We start from the raw sequence: 18786 nt of genomic DNA, 5'->3' as shown, positions 1-18786 counted from the left end.
GCCTTTATTAATATGGTTTTAACATAGGTCTTACTATCTAGTTTTTTCTTCGTCTTCAATAGTGATTTTCTTCATCTTCAATAGTGATTTACCCAGTCTTGACTTTTGTAATTTAATGTAGAATTCTGCTTTGTAAGCCTCACAACAAAAGCTGAGGTATTAACTGGAATTGAATTGAATCTCTAAAATATTTAGGATTAAATGGCATCATTTAAATTCATCATTTTCAAATCCTAAAATGTTATTAAAAATAATGGCAAAACTACAATTACTTTTGCACCAACCTAACATTTATCCAACAATGGGCAGTCTTAACTCTTTTACCAAATTAACAATATTTTTGTAGTGATAAGGCGGAAGTACTGTGGTTTATGTTTTTCCACAGGAAGATGAGATATAATATTTGTCACATCTTTCTCAAAGACAGAAATTCACTGAGTATCTCCACTTTCAATTCTAGATCAGGAACTGAGGACATATCTAAATTTTCTAGTTTTATAGAAGGCTTTTATCCACAAGAATCAAGATCTTCCCTCTCTGAGCAGGTGTGTGTATGTGTGTGTGTTTATTATTCAAGATATGAGAAACTATATTTCAACCTCAAAAAAATAAAAATATTTACACTATAATGTAATTCTAATTGTTTCTTAGATGCTTGAATAGAACTCCTGAGGATACAGAATGCTTATCATTTCTGATGTATATTCTATCACTGTATCTGATAATAGGTAATTAGGATATACTTACTGAAGAATCAGAAGTTGTAATATTACTGTAAGAAGAAGCTTTGTCTCTAAGCAAAACTGGAAAAATGAATCTTTCAGGATGAGAAGAATTGAGCTTCAATTTGAATTCTCAAATTTTTGAGTTTTCTGACGTTGTAGGGGGCACTTACTTACCTTTGATACACATCTTTACATGCAAGGTGAAACAAGTTATAGCTGTGCTTTCCAACTATCAAAATATGAAATAGCTTTTATTTTTAAAATCTAAGCACTATGCATATTTATTAAATAGTTTTTCTGGAAGCTCTGCTATGCATTGCTAAGATGTTACTATATAAACATGTGAGATTAGTTTTGTTAATGATGATGGTGATGGTAATTTGTTGATGATGATGATATGGGCACGTTGGATTAAAATGCACTAGAAAAGAACATTCAACAAAAGTGCATATAACTTACCTGAGTTTAGCTTGCAGAAAGAAAACTAAATTATTGCCAGATAAAATAAACAACTAGAAACACTTGATCTTAGCTAAAAGACCAAGAAGCAATAAACGACTATAAACAGAAAACTATGTGTGTTGTTATCTAATATCAATAATGTAAAACATTTGTATTAAATATCTCAATGTAGGTGAATTAATATATTCATTATATTGTTATGACATTTTAAAGTAATTGGTGATTATTTTACAACCAAGAGAAATGTATAAAATTAATTTTGCCTGGCTTTCTGTGAATTGTCATTTCTATTCTTTTCTTAAAGGCATGCACAGGGGAAAAGTTTCTGCATTTTACTTTTCTATTCAAAATATTTTATCTCATCACAGGAAAGAGAACAAAAAACAAATGCCCAGTTTTATTTTATTCAGGATTGTTCAATCCTTTGTGCATTGAAGACTTTAGATTCCTCTCTGCAGCAGACGTGCACTTACAATTATTTGATGGGGTGGATTCGTGGTCGGAGGTCTCGACACAGCTGGGGTATGTTTTTACCACATAAGTGTGTAGTTTTGTTTTTATACAATTTTAAGATACCAAGAATTTCATACAAGCGTATAAGGCATAGGCAAGCAATTTAGTCTGATTCTTTTCATGTTCTATTTATGTTGATTTCATGTTATGTTCATATTGTATTTTAAATCAAGTCTTCCAAAATTTAAAAACTTTTTTTCCCTTTATTTTATTAACTATATTATGGTAAAGTCACTCACAACTTGGGACAGCTTGAAATAACCAAATAGATGTGGAGTTAGACTTGAATTTTACTCAAACTTTTACCGCTCTCTAGATTTGAAGTGGGGTCAATCTGCAACCTCTGTGTAGTTTAGTTTAGTTTCTTTTTCTATCAAATACAGGCATGAAACATTCTATATTTATCTTAGTAGATTTGTGTAATATTCAAATCAAGTGACATGTATTTTAAAGCGCTTTTTATCCTAAAGGTGTTTATAAATGTATAACTTATTCACAGTTGGTAACATTATATTAAATAAGCTTTATGATTGTGGCCATCTCTAGCATTCAATTTCTTCATCCATAAAGTGATACCTACTCTCTTTACTCCATATGTAAAATAACTGAGTTAGATATTACATGTGCAAACAATGTTTAATTTTACCTATAAAAGATAATTCACATTTAATTTATAAAAGGCTTTTGTACAACAAACCCCCGTGACATGAATTTACATATGTAACAAACCTTCGCATGCACCCCTGAGCCAAAAATAAAAGTTTAAAAAATGGCTTTTAATATTAATCATCAGTAAATAATTAATATTTCAAGAGAGCAAAATGATTCTTTAGGTATTTTGTTCAGAGGCAAGATAATCTGTCTTTGTTCTAAAGTGTTAGAGCCCACTATTTTAGCCTATGTATGTCCTTTATTATAAAGAAAATTAGACGGCTGGGCACAGTGGCTCATGCCTATAATCCGAGAAATTTGGGAGGCCGAGGTGGGTGAATAACCTGAGGTCAGGAGTTCGAGACCAGCCTGGCCAACATGGTGAAACCCCGTCTGTACTAAAAATACAAAAATTATCCAGGTATGGTGTCACAAGCCTGTAATCCCAGCTACTCAGGAGGCTGAGGCAGGAGAATCGCTTGAACCCAGGAGGCAGCGGTTGCAGTGAGCCAAGATCACGCCATTGCACTCCATCTCAAAAAAAAAAAAAGAAAAAAGAAAATTAGAGACACTAGTATTTACTAAAAGCTTGCTAAATGATTGAAGTTATTGATGCTAAGTTCATTGTACTTCTATTTCATTTTTAAAATACCCATACTGAGTTGTGATAATATCCTTTTCTTTTTTATTTCTTTCTTCTTTTGCAAGTTAGGAAACTAGGATACAAAAGCTAGGTTGTTTGTGAAGTTATCAAGTTTGTATATGTGGATCTGTGATTTAAATACATGTCTTTCTCCCTACATCTGTCTTTTCACTATAGCAAGTCCCTTTCTGGGGACTTGCTATAGTTAGGTTTCATTATACATTACAAGTTAACTAATTTTAATAGTATATAGGATCTTGCTAAGGGTACTGTGCATGGCATAAATATAATTTTATTTATATAGTAAAGTGTAGACATAATAATGTAGTAATATAAAACAAAAGTAAGTTCATGTTGTACTTTAAAAAGGATAGTCAGGGGAAGTACCTAGATGGAAATGGCAAGTTGAATTTTTAAAATTTATGCCCCAAATGGCAGAAAGGCCATGACTCATATAAGCCTGAATTCTTTTTCTCTAGAGATGAGTGAATTTCATAATTATAACTTGGATCTAGCAAAGAGTGATTTTTCAACACGATGGCAAAAGCAAAGTTGTCCAGTAATCAAAAGCAAATGTAGAGGAAATGGTAAGTCCTATGTTCCATTTGTCTACTCTCAGTATATTGAAAGGAATCTTGGAAACTATGTGATTAAATCAATGGCAATCATTCAGTTTACTTTATCTTCATGAGGAAAGCAGGAATAACATGAACTCTAATATAATATTAAAATATGTAATAAAATTATGGTATTGAAAGCTATTGAGTTTAGAATATTGTCATGCCCTAATAAAATGATGAGTTTATTATCATGATAATATAATCGAGGCAGGAGTTTCTAAGAGATCACTGAAAAGAAAACTAAATAGAAATGAAAAAGAGAAGAGAAAAGATATTTTAAAAACCCTCCAGAGATATGTTCCTAAATATTGTAGAAGTGATAGCTTGATTATTATTTATAGAATTGTTTCTGAGTTCAGTGAAGAAGATATAGTCTCCGATGTCTTTTTTCAAAGCAGAATATTATTGATAATAGACCTTTATATAGTTTGTATGAAAAGGAAAACAACAGATGACCCTCACCTATCAATTTTGATTAAAAACTAAGAAATAAATTATTAACAAATAGCATCACTTTACAAGAATTAATTTAAGGAAAGCAAAGTGCTATATGTAAAAATCCCTTTTTGGACTAAAATATTCAATTGTTACCAAAATTTAAAATACACATGTCCCTTCACTCAGCAATTATCATTGTGGGAATTTATCCAGAGAGGGACTCAAAAATATGCACAGATGGGTATGAAATGTGTCATTATTTCTAATAGCAAGACCTAAGAAACAATTTAAATATCCACTGGAAAAAAAAATTGAAAGTCCATCGAAAATTAGATTCTGTCCAGAGTTGTTAGTGAAATACAATGCAGATATTTATAAATTTGATATCCTTATATGCCATGAGGACCAATCACCAGGATATTGTCTTAGGTAAAAAAAAAAAAAAAATTCATAGGATATTTTGTGTATTATAGTTTCTTTAAAATGTATTTTTAATATGTAGTTAAGGGGAACGGTAATTTTTGTTTATTTTTTAGTTGGCATGTAATAATTATACATACTTATGGGATACAGTGATATTTCCATTCAACTATACAATGTCTAATGACCAAATCAAGGTAGTTAGCACATCCATCACCTCAAACATTTATCACTTCTTTGTGTTGGGAACATTCAAAACCTTCTCTTCTAGCTATCTAAAAATATCCAATAAATTTAACTGTACTCTCCCTACAGTGCTATAGAACACTAGAAAAATCCCACATGTAGCTGTAATTTTGTATCCATTAATCAACCTCTCCCAATCTTCTCCCCCCTATTCTTTCTAGCCTTAAATAACCACAATTCTACTCTCTACTTCTATGAGCTAAAAGTTTGTATCTCCTACAAATGAGTGAGAACATGTGGTATTTATCTTTCCATGCCTGATTTACTCTACTTAACATTATGTACTTCTGACTCATCCATGTTGGTGCAAATAATAGGATTTCATTCTTTTCATTCTTTTTTTATGACTGTGTCTCTGTGTATGTGTGTGTGTGTGTGTGTGTGTGCTTAGCCATTCATCTGTTAATGGACACAGGTTAATTCCATATCTTGGCTATTGTGAATAATGCTGCAATAAACATGGGGGTGCAGACATTACTTCAATATTCTGATTTCCTTTCCATTGGAGAAAGACTGAGATTGCTGAATCATATAGTAGTTATATTTTTAGTTTTTTAAGGGACCTCCATACTGTTTCCATAATGGCTATACTAATTTACATTCCCACCAAAATTATATAAACATTAGCCTTTCCCTGCATCCTCACTGTCATTTGTTATTTTTTGTCTTTTTAAATAATAGCTATTCTAACTAGGGTGAGATGATATTCATTGTGGTTTTGATTTTCATCTTCCTGATGATGAATGATGTTGAAATTTCAAAAAATATATCCGTGGCTATTTGTATATCTTCTCAGAAATATCTATTCAGATCCTTTGCTCATTTTCAAATCAGCTTTTGTTGTTGTTGTTGCTGTTGAGTTGTGTGAATTCCTTGTATATTCTGGATATTGATCTCTTGTCAGAGGAATAGTTTGCGAGTATTTTCTCTCATTCTACAAGTTGTCTCTTCACTCTGTCAATTGTTTCCTATGCAGTAGAGAAGTGTTTTAGTTTGATACAGTCTCATTTGTTTCTTTTTGCTTTTGTTGCTTGTATTTTTGAAGTCTTACCCATAAAATCTTTGCCTAATGTCCTGTGGTGTTTCTCTTATCTCTTCTAGTAGTGTTATAGATTCAGTTCTTATATTTAAGTCATTAATCCATTTTGAGTTGATTTTTGTATATGGTGTGAGATGAAGGTCTAATTTCATTCCTCTATGTGGATATCCGGTTTTTTCAGCTCCATTGATTGAAGAGGCTGTCCTTTCCCAGTGTATGTTATTGGTGCCTTTCTGGAAAAATCAGTTGGCTGTAAATAAATGGATTTATTCCTAGGTTGTCTATTCTGTTTTATTGGTCTAAGTGTCTATTTTTATACCAATGCCATACTGTTTTGGTTATTATAGTTTTGTAGTATATATTGAAGTCAGGTAATGTGATGCCACCAGTTTTCTTCACTTTTGTTCAAGACTGTTTTGGCTATTCAGTCTTTTGTGGTACCATACAAATTTTAGGATATTTTTCTATTTCTGTAGAGAATGTTACTGGTATCGTGATAGGAATTGCATTGAATCTGCAGATTGCTTTGAGTCATATGATTAATTTAACAATATTCTTTCAGTCTACGAACATGAGATGTCTTTCCATTTTTTTGCATCCTCTGGTTTCATTCATCGGTATTTTATAGTTTTCATTGTAGCAGTCTTTCACTTGTGTGATTAAATTTATTCCAGGGTATTTTATTATTTGTAGGTATTATAAATGGAATTGACTTCTTGATTTCTTTTTCATCCAGTTTGTTATTGGTGTATAGAAACACTACTGATTTTTGTATGTAGATTTTTGTATCCTGAAACTTTACTGAATTTATTTGTTCAAAGGCATGTTGTTTAGTTTTCATGTATCTGTGCAGTTTCCAAAGTTCCTCTTGTTATCAATTTCTAGTTTTATTCCACTGTTGTCAGAAAATTTACATGATATAATATTGAATTTTGAAAATGTGTTGAGACTTGTCACCTAGCATATGGTCTATCCTGATGAATGTTCCATGTGCTGATAAGAAGAAGGTGTATTTTGCAGCAGTTGGGTGAAATGTTCTGTACATTTAGTTAGTTTCATTAGGTCTATATTATAGTTTTACTCTGATGTTTCTTTTCTGATTTTCTCCCTGAACAATCTGTCCATTGCATAAAATGTGTTGTTGAACTCCCCTACCCTTATTGTATTTGTCTATTTCTCCCTCCAAATCTATCAATATTTACTTAATATATCTGAGTGCTGTAGTATTGGGTGCATATGTATACTTATAAATACTATATTATATTGCTGAAGTGACCCATTTATCATTATATAATGGTCTTCTTTGACTCTTTTTTACTTTTTTTGACTTGAAGTCTATTTTATCTAAGTATAGCTATGCCTGCTCTTTACTTGTTTTCATTTTCATGGAATATCTGTTTTCATCCCTATACTGTCAGTCTATGTGTGTTTTTACAAGCAAAGTGAGTTTCTTGTAGGCAATATATTGTTTGGTTTTGTTGTTTTTAATCCATTCAGTCACTCTATGTCTTTTACTTGGAGAATTTAGCCCTCTTGCATTTAACGTTATTATTGGTAGGTAAGGACTTACTATTGCCATTTTGTTCCTTGTTTTCTGGTGGTTTTGTAAGTCTTCCTTTCTTCCTGTCTTCCTTTGTGATCAAGTTGCTTTCTCTGGCAGTGTATTTTAATTCCTTGATTTTCATTTTAGTGTATCTATTATAGGTTTTTGTTTTGTGGTTACCATGAGACTTACAAGGACATCTTATAGCTATAGCAATTATTTTATACTGATGACAACTTAACTTTGATCACAAAGCAAAGAAAAACAAAACAAAAAAGAAAAAACTAAAGAACTCTACACTTTAACTCCACCTCCTCTCACATGTTGACTTGTTTGTATGGATTTACCTCATTTTATATTGACTATCTCTTAACAAATTGTAATTATTATTATTTTGATGGAGTTGTCTTTTGGTCTTATAAGATCTGAGTGGTTGAGGCACCACAATTACAGTATTAGAATATTCTGAATTTGTCTGTGTACTTACTTTTATCAGTGAATTTTATACATTCAAATGTTTTCTTATTGCACATTTGTGTTCTTTTTCTTCTGACTGAAAAAATTCTCTTTAGCATATCATGTAAGACAGGTCTGGTGGTAATAAATTCACTCAACTTCTGTTTGCCTGAGAAATACTTTTTCTCTCCATCATGTTGATAGTTTTGCTGGGTACAGTATCTCAGTTGGCATTTTGTTTTCCTCGGTCTTTGAATATGTCACCCCACTTCCTCTTGGCCCATAAAGTTTCTGCTAAGAAGTCTGCTAACAGATGTGTTGAAGCTTCTTTATATTTATTTTGCTTTTTAAATTTTGCTTCCTTTAAAATTCTCACTTTGTCTCAAGCTTTGAACATTTAAATTTTATATGTCTTGTGGTAATCTTATTTGGGTTGAATCTGCTTGCTAATCTTTGACCTTCCTGTATTTGATTATTCATATCTTTCTCTGGGTTTGGAAAGTTTTCTGTTTGTCCACAGCCTCCCAGACCAGTGCTGTGCCAGGGCTTGCCCAAGGGCCATGGTTGCTATGGCCTGCAACCACTGAAATTTTCCTGGGACCAAGGCCACTTTAGTCAGCTGGTGATAAAGTGGGCCGAGACTAAGGTTCCTCCTGCCTAAGCAGTGGATTCACCTCTGGCCCACGGTGGGTCAAAATGCTCCCCGTATGAGCACTGGTTTGGAATCAATGGCCATAGGGTCTCTGTCTTTTGCTGTGTTCCAATGTGGTGAGGCCAGGTCTAAGTTCCAACACAAAGTCCCACACTCTTATTTCCATTTCCCAAGCAGGCAGTTTCTCTCTAAGCACTGCACTGTCTGGGTTTGGAAGAGAGGTGTTGAGGCAAGGCAAGACCATCTTTTCTTACCTCTTTAATGTGTTTTTTCTTGTTATCATGCTAAAATCAGGGTACTGTGATAGCTCACCTAATTTCTTGAATTCTTTTAAAGGTACTTTCTTGCATGGATAGTTATTTAATTTGATGTTTCTGTGAGAAGATGATCATTAAAGGGTTCTTCACAGCCAGCTTGCTCTTCGGTCATTTTCTTAATTGTTTTCCGGTACACCTGTTGTTTTGCCTACCCATTGACTTTTTTCCCCTCCATCATTATTTATCTTTGTGGTTTGCTGGTTCTCTGTAGTAATAATGTTTGATTCCTTTCTCTTTCTTATTTGTGTATCTGCTCTACCAGTTTTATACTTTTGTGTATTTTTATGATGATAGATATTGTCCTTTTGCTTCCAGGTATAGGACTCCCTTAAGCATCTCTTGTGGGGCTAGTCTAGTGGTGATGAATTCCCTCAGTTTTTGCTTGTCTGGAAGAGTATTTCTCCTTTATTTCTAAAGGATAGTTTTGCATAATACAGTATTCTTGTTTGGGAGAAGGTTTTTTTTTTTTTTTGGCATTTTGAATATATCATCCCATGCTCTTCTGGCCTGCTGCTGGAGAAAGTGGGATTGCTGGGAGTGGTGGCACTGGGCCCCAAGCGAGTGGCTCTGGGAATCTGGGGGGCACATGCTTGACTCTCTCTATGCTGAGGACAGACTCTCTACTTGGCTGCATCACATGTTCCCTGGGCATAGGGCTCTGTATGGGCTTGATGCAAGGGTCACGACTACACCATTGGTTGGGATCACCTGGTGTTGCTATGCTGCAGTCCTCTAGGTGGATTTGGTGGAATGTCAGCAGGGCCCCAGGGATGTGAAGATGCATAAGCTATTGGGCCACAAACATGCGAAGATAAAGGAACTATTAGGCCCCAGGGCAGAGTGTACTTTGGTGGTTGCTACACTCTCAAAATGGTGCAGTGCTGCTGCAGCCTGTGTTCCAGGGAAGAGGAGGGACCCTGGTGTGAATTCCCACTCTGGAATAATGCAGTTATGTGGATGTCAGTCAATTCCCTATACTGGACTCAGGGATTGTGAGGAACGTGGAGCTCTCCTATACCTAGGATAGCAGGTATTTATAATGGGAATGTGGACTGCTGGGGAGCTCCTGTTTACCTTTTGTCCTCAATGGAGGGTCCCTCTTGGCTCCAAGCTGATCCGTGTCACCTGCTTCTCTTCCCTTTCTGTGCTATCGCCCTGAGCATCTGTGCCTCAGAGAGACTTGGTCACTTTCTTGCTGAATTCCAGCCTTCTCCCTTCAACACTCTATTCAATGTGTGGTTGTCTACTTGTTGTTTTGGTCCTTTGTGGAAGTGAGTGCTGGGTGCCTGTAGTTAGCCATCTTGATGATACTTCCTCCTTCTTTATGTTTATTATTGTATCTGCATAAAAATAATAAATCATAAGCATAATTTACTCTTGGGATGACTGGGGAACTTGTAGAGAAGTATAGAAGGAAATAATACATTGTTGTACTCCAGTTTTTGATCATTTGCGAAGTATTTATGTTCTGGGAAAAATAAGGCAGAAAAAGGATCAATACTACCTTCTCATTAAAAAAACTCTAATATTTATATTAAATACAAAGATACCCAAACCCTTTATGTTTCTTTTTCTGATCTGTCTCTTTTTTCTTTAACAGCATCTCCATTTTTTTTCTGCTACTTCATTGCTGTAGCTATGGGAATCCGTTTCATTATTATGGTAACAATATGGAGTGCTGTATTCCTAAATTGTAAGTGATAACAGAGAAGTAGATTGCAACATGGTCAATTTAACAATTATAATGTATTACTTTTGTTAGTATTCAGAAACACAAAAACATAAACTAGAAATATTAAATGTATCTGTCACATTTTTGCTATTAGTCCAGAAATTTGTAAACTATATTTTCTTATACTATAAGTTACTAACAATACAAACTTTTTAATACTTATGGTTATTTTAATAGCGTTATTCAACCAAGAAGTTCAAATTCCCTTGACCGGTAAGTGAATTTTTTAAACATTTTAGAGCATATATTATATGTATCTACCTACATTATTGTGTAGGCATGTATTCAATGATGTAAAAAAAGGAAAAAGTAATTAATTCCAGTCTGTAATACACTATGGCTTCTGTTTTCCTTTTAACAATGAGGGAATACTTGTAAAAAGTAGAGGCTACTTAGGTTTGACATCATCTTTCTCTCTCTCTTTTTTTTTTTTTTTTTTTGAGATGGAGTCTCACTCTGTCACCCAGGCTGGAGTGCAGTGGGGTGATCTCAGCACAGTGCAACCTTCACCTCCCAGTTTCAAGCGATTCTCATGCCTCAGCCTCCCAAGTACCTGGGACTGCAACCTCTACCTCCTGGGTTCAAGCAATTCTTGTGCCTCAGCTTCCCAAGTAGCTGGGACTACAGGTGTGAGCCACCACACCCAGCTAATTTTTGTATTTTTAGTAGAGGCAGGGTTTCACCATGTTGGCCAGGCTGGTATCAAACTTCTAACCTCAAGTGAGTCACCTGCCTTGGCCTCTCAAAGTGCTAGGATTACAGGCATGAGACACCAGGCCTAGCCTGGCATCTGTCTATGAATATGTAGAGATATGCCTTTGGTTATGACTGTAATAGTTTAATAATCTGAAATTTTAGAGTTAGAGTGAAAAAGGCATTTAATTTGTCTAGACAAAATCTGCTATAATGGTTCAGATGTGTAGAATTAACAATATATTCTTCTTTTCTAGGAAGTTACTGTGGCCCATGTCCTAAAAACTGGATATGTTATAAAAATAACTGCTACCAATTTTTTGATGAAAGTAAAAACTGGTATGAGAGCCAGGCTTCTTGTATGTCTCAAAATGCCAGCCTTCTGAAAGTATACAGCAAAGAGGACCAGGTTGAGTATTTATTTTAATTTCCCATCCTATATTTAATCCTAACATCTGAGACAACTCACTGGAATATGAACCTAGAACATATAAGGGACACTATGACTTGGTTATTCTAATACCAACCCTAAATCTTTCTTCAGTGAAAATGACAAAGCACAGAAATTGTAGGCATCATGTATGTGTGCTCAGATGGGAATTATGCCAGTTAGGGGACAGAATGCATTTTTTTACAAGTGTGAGAACAGATGAAATGGTTATGGTCTTGCATTTATTAAAATTATGAACACTGATTTTACTTATAGTTTATTCGTGGTTTCAAACAGGATTTACTTAAACTGGTGAAGTCATATCACTGGATGGGACTAGTACACATTCCAACAAATGGATCTTGGCAGTGGGAAGATGGCTCCATTCTCTCACCCAACCTGTAAGTCTCTGACCCAATGGGTCTCTTGTTTTTAATTTTTTTCCTAAGCTTTCCCTGTAATAATTCTAATCACTCATCTCACATAATCCCAGGACATTTGCACATTCTAATAGATTTAGTAAAAAGTGCTTAGGCCCTAAATTTGGGAGAAAGTTGTATTAGTTGTAGAGCAGCCAACACAAATACTAGTAATATAAATTGTTTACTATACGGTAAGTACTATGGAAGGCAGGTCTAATATTATGTTCATTTTACAGATAAAAAGACTGAAGCAGAGAGGTTAAGTATCACAGACATTTATTTCTGAATTTATTACCAGACATGTTGAAATATAATTAACATATAATAAATTGCACATATATAAATTATACAGTTTGATAAGTCTCGAGAAATATATAAACCCATGAAACCATTATGAACATCAAGATAACTAACATAGAAATTACCTGGAAAACCTTCTCTAAGCATGCACATTTGTGATTTCTCCTCTGTGTCCCTACATACTTACCTCTTTCTCTTTCCAATCAGTTTTCTGTCACTTTAGATTAGTTTGCAATTCATAGAATTTAATATAAATGAAGTCCTACAATATATATCATTTGCAATGTCTTATTTTCACTTAGAAAAGTTATCTTGAGATTCAGCCATCTCATTGCATGAGTAAAGAGTTAATTTCCTTTTATCTCTTCATTTATTGATGTATATTTAGGTAATTCCCAGTTATTGATCATTACAAATAATGCTACTTGCTAATAATATTTGTGTACAAGTATTTGCATCGTATTAACAAAGTCTTTCTTTTCCTTAATATAAACACCTAGAAACAAAATGGCTGAATCATACAAGTATATACTTAACTTTTTTAAAAGTGCCACAGTTATCCAAAGTGGTGGTGATATTTTACAAATTTTACTTTCTACCTAGCAGTATGTAAGAGAAAATCTGACAGAGAAGTTGCTTCACATCCTAGTCAACACTTGTTTTGATCAGCCTCTTAAATTTTATACTGGCTGGGCGCAGTGGCTTATGCCTATAATCCCAGCACTTTGGGAGGCCGAGGTGGGCAGATCACCTGAGGTCATGAGTTCAAGACCAACCTGGCCAATGTAATGAAATCCTGTCTCTACTAAAAATACAAAAATTAGCTGGATGGGATGGCAGGCACCTGAAATCTCAGCTACTCAGGAGGCTGAGGCAGGGGAATCGCTTGAACCCAGGAGGCGGAGGTTGCAGTGAGCTGGGATTGCACCATTGCACTCCAGCCTGACTGACAGAGCAAGACCCTGTCTCATAAACAAACAAATAAATAAATAAATAAATAAATAAAGTAAATTTCAGACACACTAAATGATGTGTTTTGGTATATGAATGTAGTTTTAACTTGCATTTTACTAATGCAATGATGTTAAGTAGCATTTTTTTGTGTGCTTATTTGCCATTTAGGTAAAAATTTTCTTCTCACTGATTTCTGCTTTGATCTTTATTATTTACTGTCTTCTTACAGTAGGTTAAATTTGCTTTTTTAGTTTCTTATATTGAAAGCTGATATGTTGATTTGAAACCTTTTTTTCTAATAAAAGTTATACTATTAATATGTGAGATGATTTGGCAACATCCCCACATATTTTGAGATACTATTTTTTGTTTCCATTCAGTTAAAAATTGTTTCTAAATTGTCTTTTGCATTCTTTGATTCATTGATTATTTACATGTGTCATTTAGTTTTCAACATTTGTGAATTTTTCTGACATATTTTTATTATTGATTTCTAATTTAATTTCATTCTCATTCGAGAATTATTTTGTATAATTTAAAACTTAAATTTATTGACATTAGTTTTATGGACTAGACTATAGTGTATTTTTTTAAATGTTTTAGGTGTATTTGATCAGAAATGTTTATTCTGCTGTTTTCTATGTGTTCTATGTGATAACTTTTGAAATACAAAGTTTTGTAATATGGCTGGTAGAAACAGGCAAGATACTAGACCCTGTGTTAGCACTAAGTATTGTTTACTCTAAATCTTTTTAGACAGTTCTTTCTCCATCCTGGAGTAGTTTTTTACACACAAGCATTAGTAAGTACTCTGCTGAATATTCAAAGATGACCTTCTGCATATCTTTACATTTCTTTATTTGTTGAAATCTCTTATCTCAATTTCTGTGTCCTGTGAACTACAGCTTGGTCTTTCTGGATTCTCAAGTGTCCCATGTAGGCAGTTTTTATAGCCTGCTCTTTTACCCACTTGATTGCACAGAACAACTCAGCACACCCAGACTAAGTGACAACATCTTAATGTTCACACTGATCTTATGAATATGGTTGTAATTCTCCAGATTAATGCTAGAGTATTCAAGAAAGGTCATTTCTACCATTTGAAAGATCTGACCTGTCACTACACTGTTCAGTAATTTCTTCATTCAGCTACAACGATCAGGAATGAAACCTAAGCATTTTGTCACTACTGCTTTTCCTTTTTTCAGTCTCATAATATCACAAATATTGCAGAAGTCCTCTAGATTGTAAATATGATAATTCTTTATTTCAAGGGGACTTTAGATATTTGAATCTCCAATTCTTCAATGTAATAAAAAGTCACAACAATATCAATGTTAAAATTAAGTTAATTAGTTGCTTCCTGTCTGTCAGACACAGATTTAAGCACTTAAATGTATCCTTTCATTAAATATACTTAACAATCCTGTATACAGGTGTTATTTTAACCTAATTATAATGGTATAGAACAGAATCTTAGCATGTTAAATAACTCACTTAAGTTACAAAATGAATAATTGTTGCAATGAGGACTTAAATATATATATTTCTGGCTCTGGAGCCAGACTTACTATTAAATGACTAAAAAAGTGCTCTTTTCGCTGCTTTTTAAATTTACTTTGCTACTTTAATGATTAATTGGCAATGATCAATGCACAACCTTTTACTCTCATGTGTTATTTTCAATTTTCCCCTTGTGTTTATTGTAGCAAGAACTCCCTACCTTCCTTCCTTATTATCTATTTGTAATTTGGAAGCCCCAGTATACCTAAGAATTGATCCAGGATGGCCTCATTTACGTATGGCTTGAGAGTTTATTTTTAACAGAAAAAACATTGATTCTCTAAAAAATAAATAAGAGTTTATATCATAGTTTCTCAGTATTTTCCTATCTACAAGGACAAAATTTTCTTTCAGAAGCAAAACAGCTGGCATACTAACTTTCTGTTTATGCATGTAGTAAATATTGGTTGACTACTGCACAATTTCCAGGAATTATGCAGAGATAACTACAGAGATGAGTAGAATAAAACTCATTTAAGAGCTTCAAACTCTAGTCAGAGATGTAGTTACAAACAAATAATCCAGTGTGGTTAGGTACTCTGGCAGAAGTGTAATGAACGTAGTATGAAAAAACAGAGAAAGAAATCGAAGGAACACATGGACAAAGTGATATCAAAAAGAATAAGGCCGGATGCAGTGGCTCACGCCTGTGATCCCAGCACTTTGGGAGGACCTGAGGTCAGGAGTTCAAGTCCAGCTTGACCAACATGGTGAAACCTCATCTTTACTAAAAATACAAAAATTAGCCAGATGTGGTGGCAAGTGCCTGTAACCCCAGCTACTCACGAGGCTGAGGGGCAGGAGAATTGCTTGAACCCAGGAGGTGGAGGTTGCAGTGAGCTGAGATTGCGCCACTGCACTCCAGCCTGGGCGACAAGAGCAAAACACCGTCAAAAAAAAAAAAAGAGAGAAGAAAGAAAGAAAAAAAGAATGAGACTCTAATGCAGACTGAACCTAGTAAGAGCAGTTATTAAAAAATCTAGGCTGGGGCCAGGTGTAGTGGCTCACACCTGTAATCCCAGCACTTTAGGAGGCCAAGGTGGGTGTATTGCTTTAGGTCAGGAGTTCGTAACCAGCCTGGCAACATAGTGAAACACCATCTGCACTAAAAATACAAAAATTAGCCGGATGTGGTGGCACATGCCTGTAATCCCAGCTACTCAGGAAACTGACACAGGAGAATCACTTGAACTTGGGAGACAGAGTTTGCAGTGGGCCGAGATTGAACCAGTGCACTCCAGCCTCGGCAACAGAGCAAGACTCTGTCTAAAAACAAACAAACAAACACCAAAACAAAAACTCTTTAAGAATAGTTTTCTCCCTACGGTGGCCAATTGTTCAATTACAGAACAGAGGTCATTACATTGTCTTTTTAAATAGGGATAGCATCAGACCATAATCTTTTTTTTTTGTCAATTTTACATTGAAGTGACATCCTCACTCTTTCTTGAGCTATTTCCCATCTCTTATGAAAGAAAACAAAGTATTATTATTAATCGTATAACTCCAAAAGATTAAAGATGACAGAGTAAAACACATACAGATATAGAAATCTCTACATGGAATGCCTAAACACATGCACACACACACACACACTTATACACACTTGTGAATGTGTGTATATATGTATTAGAAGATTTGAAATTTTATTTTCATGTCCTTACCGAGTAAAATTGCATATATCTGAAGAAAATGTTTTATTTTTCCACAAAACACAGTATCAAATGCTAAATTGAATTCTGAATTTATTTCTCACTTAAATATTTGTTTTAAAATAAACATTTAAAAGTTTTCATTTAACTTGGGTATACATACGAAGAGATTTTAGACTTCAGAATTGACTAGTTTCTAATGTATGATAAAAAGAGTGGCACATTATTTATAATTTTTACTTTTATTATCTGAGTTGGCTGTATTTTGTTTATGAATTAGGACCAGGAATGGTCCTAAAGTCTCCTAAAATGGTATTAAGTTCCTATATTTGAAGTTCAATAGGTATGATTTATTTTTATTTTCCTGCATTAATAAAATCATGTATGTAATTTGTAATTGCCTCTCCTCTAGACTAACAATAATTGAAATGCAGAAGGGAGACTGTGCACTCTATGCCTCGAGCTTTAAAGGCTATATAGAAAACTGTTCAACTCCAAATACATACATCTGCATGCAAAGGACTGTGTAAAGATGATCAACCATCTCAATAAAAGCCAGAAACAGAGAAGAGATTACACCAGCGGTAACGCTGCCGACTGAGACTAGAGGAAACAAACAAAAACAGGACAAAGTGACCAAAGACTGTCAGCTTTCTTAGACTCCACAGGACCAAACCACAGAACAATTTCACTGCAAACATGCATGATTCTCCAAGACAAAGGAAGAGAGATCCTGAAGGCAATTCAGATATCCCCAAGGCTGCCTCTCCCACCATAAGCCCAGAGTGGATGGGCTGGGGGAGGGGTGCTGTTTTAATTTCTAAAGGTAGGACAACACCCAGGGGATCAGTGAAGGAAGAGAAAGCCAGCAGCTCCCTGGGAATGCAACCCCCACCTCCACAGGAAACTGCCTCATGGGCAGGGCCGCGGCAGAGAGACACAGCATGGGCAGTGCCTTCCCTGCCTGTGGGGGTCATGCTGCCACTTTTAATGGGTCCTCCACCCAACAGGGTCAGGGAGGTGTTGCTGTCCCAGTGGGCCATGATTATCTTAAGGCATTATTCTCCAGCCTTAAGATCTTAGGATGTTTCCTTTGCTATGATTTGTGCTTGCTTGAGTCCCATGACTGTTTCTCTTTCTCTCTTTCTTCCTTTAGCAATAGTAACATCCATCCTGTGTTTGTCCCACTGTTGTATTCTGGAAGCACATAACTTGCTTGGTTTCACAGGTTCACAGTTAAGAAGGAATTTTGCCTCTGAATAAATAGAATCTTGAGTCTCATGCATATCTTGTTTGATGATATTTAGATAAGACCTTGGACTTTAGACTTTACAATTGAGTCTGTAAAAAGCTAAGACTTGGGGTTATTAGAATGGAATTGTTTGAAATGCTGTTCCCCAGTGTCATAAAGAAATAGGACTTGAACATAAATTTAATTTATTTAGTAAGGCCATTTTTTACTTCCTGCAGAACGGATACACTCCCCAGCAGTTCTGCCATGAGAGTACACCGAACAAAGGAGACAGGGTCATTTATAACCTGACACGTCCACACTACTGCTGTGTCCAGTTTCCATTGGCTGGAACGGGACCTCACATTCTGTATTTGTCCCGACTGGCTAGCAACTTAGAACTTTTTAAAAGAGGCAAAGGTAGAGGAGAACAAAGGAAGGAGGAAGTAACTTGTGGAATGCTGAGAAAGATAAAAACACCTTTAAATAAGGAAGAGGAACAGGCTATGACCTAACGCTTGCTTGGACCAGTATAAGCATACCAGGGCAAATATTTAGGAGCATAGGTCTTTGAATAAATTTTGCTTCTAAGAGAAGTTCCTATTCATTTCTAATTAGATGGGGAGGAAAGTCTTTGAAGAGGAACCTCTACTTTACTTTTTACAATATTCCCCCTTTTTTTTATTTCATAATTCCTCTTCAGTCTTGTTTAATATGTTTTGACTTAATTCTTTGTTTGTCCTTCTAAGAGAAGTAATTTTTTTTTTAATAGAATGGAGGAGAGTTAGGAGTTAACTCTGTAAGAGTGTCAGAGACAAGTTTTTGTATGAAACTTTGAAGGCAGGGCATAATATAACAGTCTACAAGAATAAGTACACCAATAATAAGGGCAAACGAGGTGAGAATTGAAGTTAAATTTTTTTTTTAATTTATGGTTACCTACCAGAACAACATGGATTTAAATTTTGCAGCTACTTGATTTTTGTGCTTTAAACTTATTTGGCACTTTTCACGGACCTTAATAATATTTATGTAAACCTGAGGATTAAAGGACTCAAGGAGTTTCCTTTGGCCTGAGGTGTTT

The 18786-nt window shown here is 34.7% G+C and overlaps 1 protein-coding gene across 1 annotated transcript; it reads left to right on the top strand.

Moving 5' to 3' along the window:
- Nucleotides 1-498: 498 nt before the first annotated feature.
- Nucleotides 499-17373, top strand: KLRK1 (killer cell lectin like receptor K1). The gene is made up of 8 exons (XM_032159609.2): nt 499-545; nt 1556-1709; nt 3474-3581; nt 10326-10418; nt 10635-10670; nt 11408-11559; nt 11878-11981; nt 16884-17373. The coding sequence occupies exons 2-8, from the start codon at nt 1670-1672 to the stop codon at nt 16999-17001; spliced, it is 651 nt and encodes a 216-aa protein (XP_032015500.1). The 5' UTR covers nt 499-545; nt 1556-1669; the 3' UTR covers nt 17002-17373.
- The last annotated feature ends 1413 nt before the right edge of the window (nt 17374-18786 follow it).

This window comes from Hylobates moloch, unplaced genomic scaffold (genome assembly GCF_009828535.3).
Source record: "Hylobates moloch isolate HMO894 unplaced genomic scaffold, HMol_V3 SCAFFOLD_8, whole genome shotgun sequence".
Classification (NCBI taxonomy): Eukaryota; Metazoa; Chordata; class Mammalia; order Primates; family Hylobatidae; genus Hylobates; species Hylobates moloch.
This window is presented reverse-complemented; position numbering and strand designations above follow the sequence as displayed.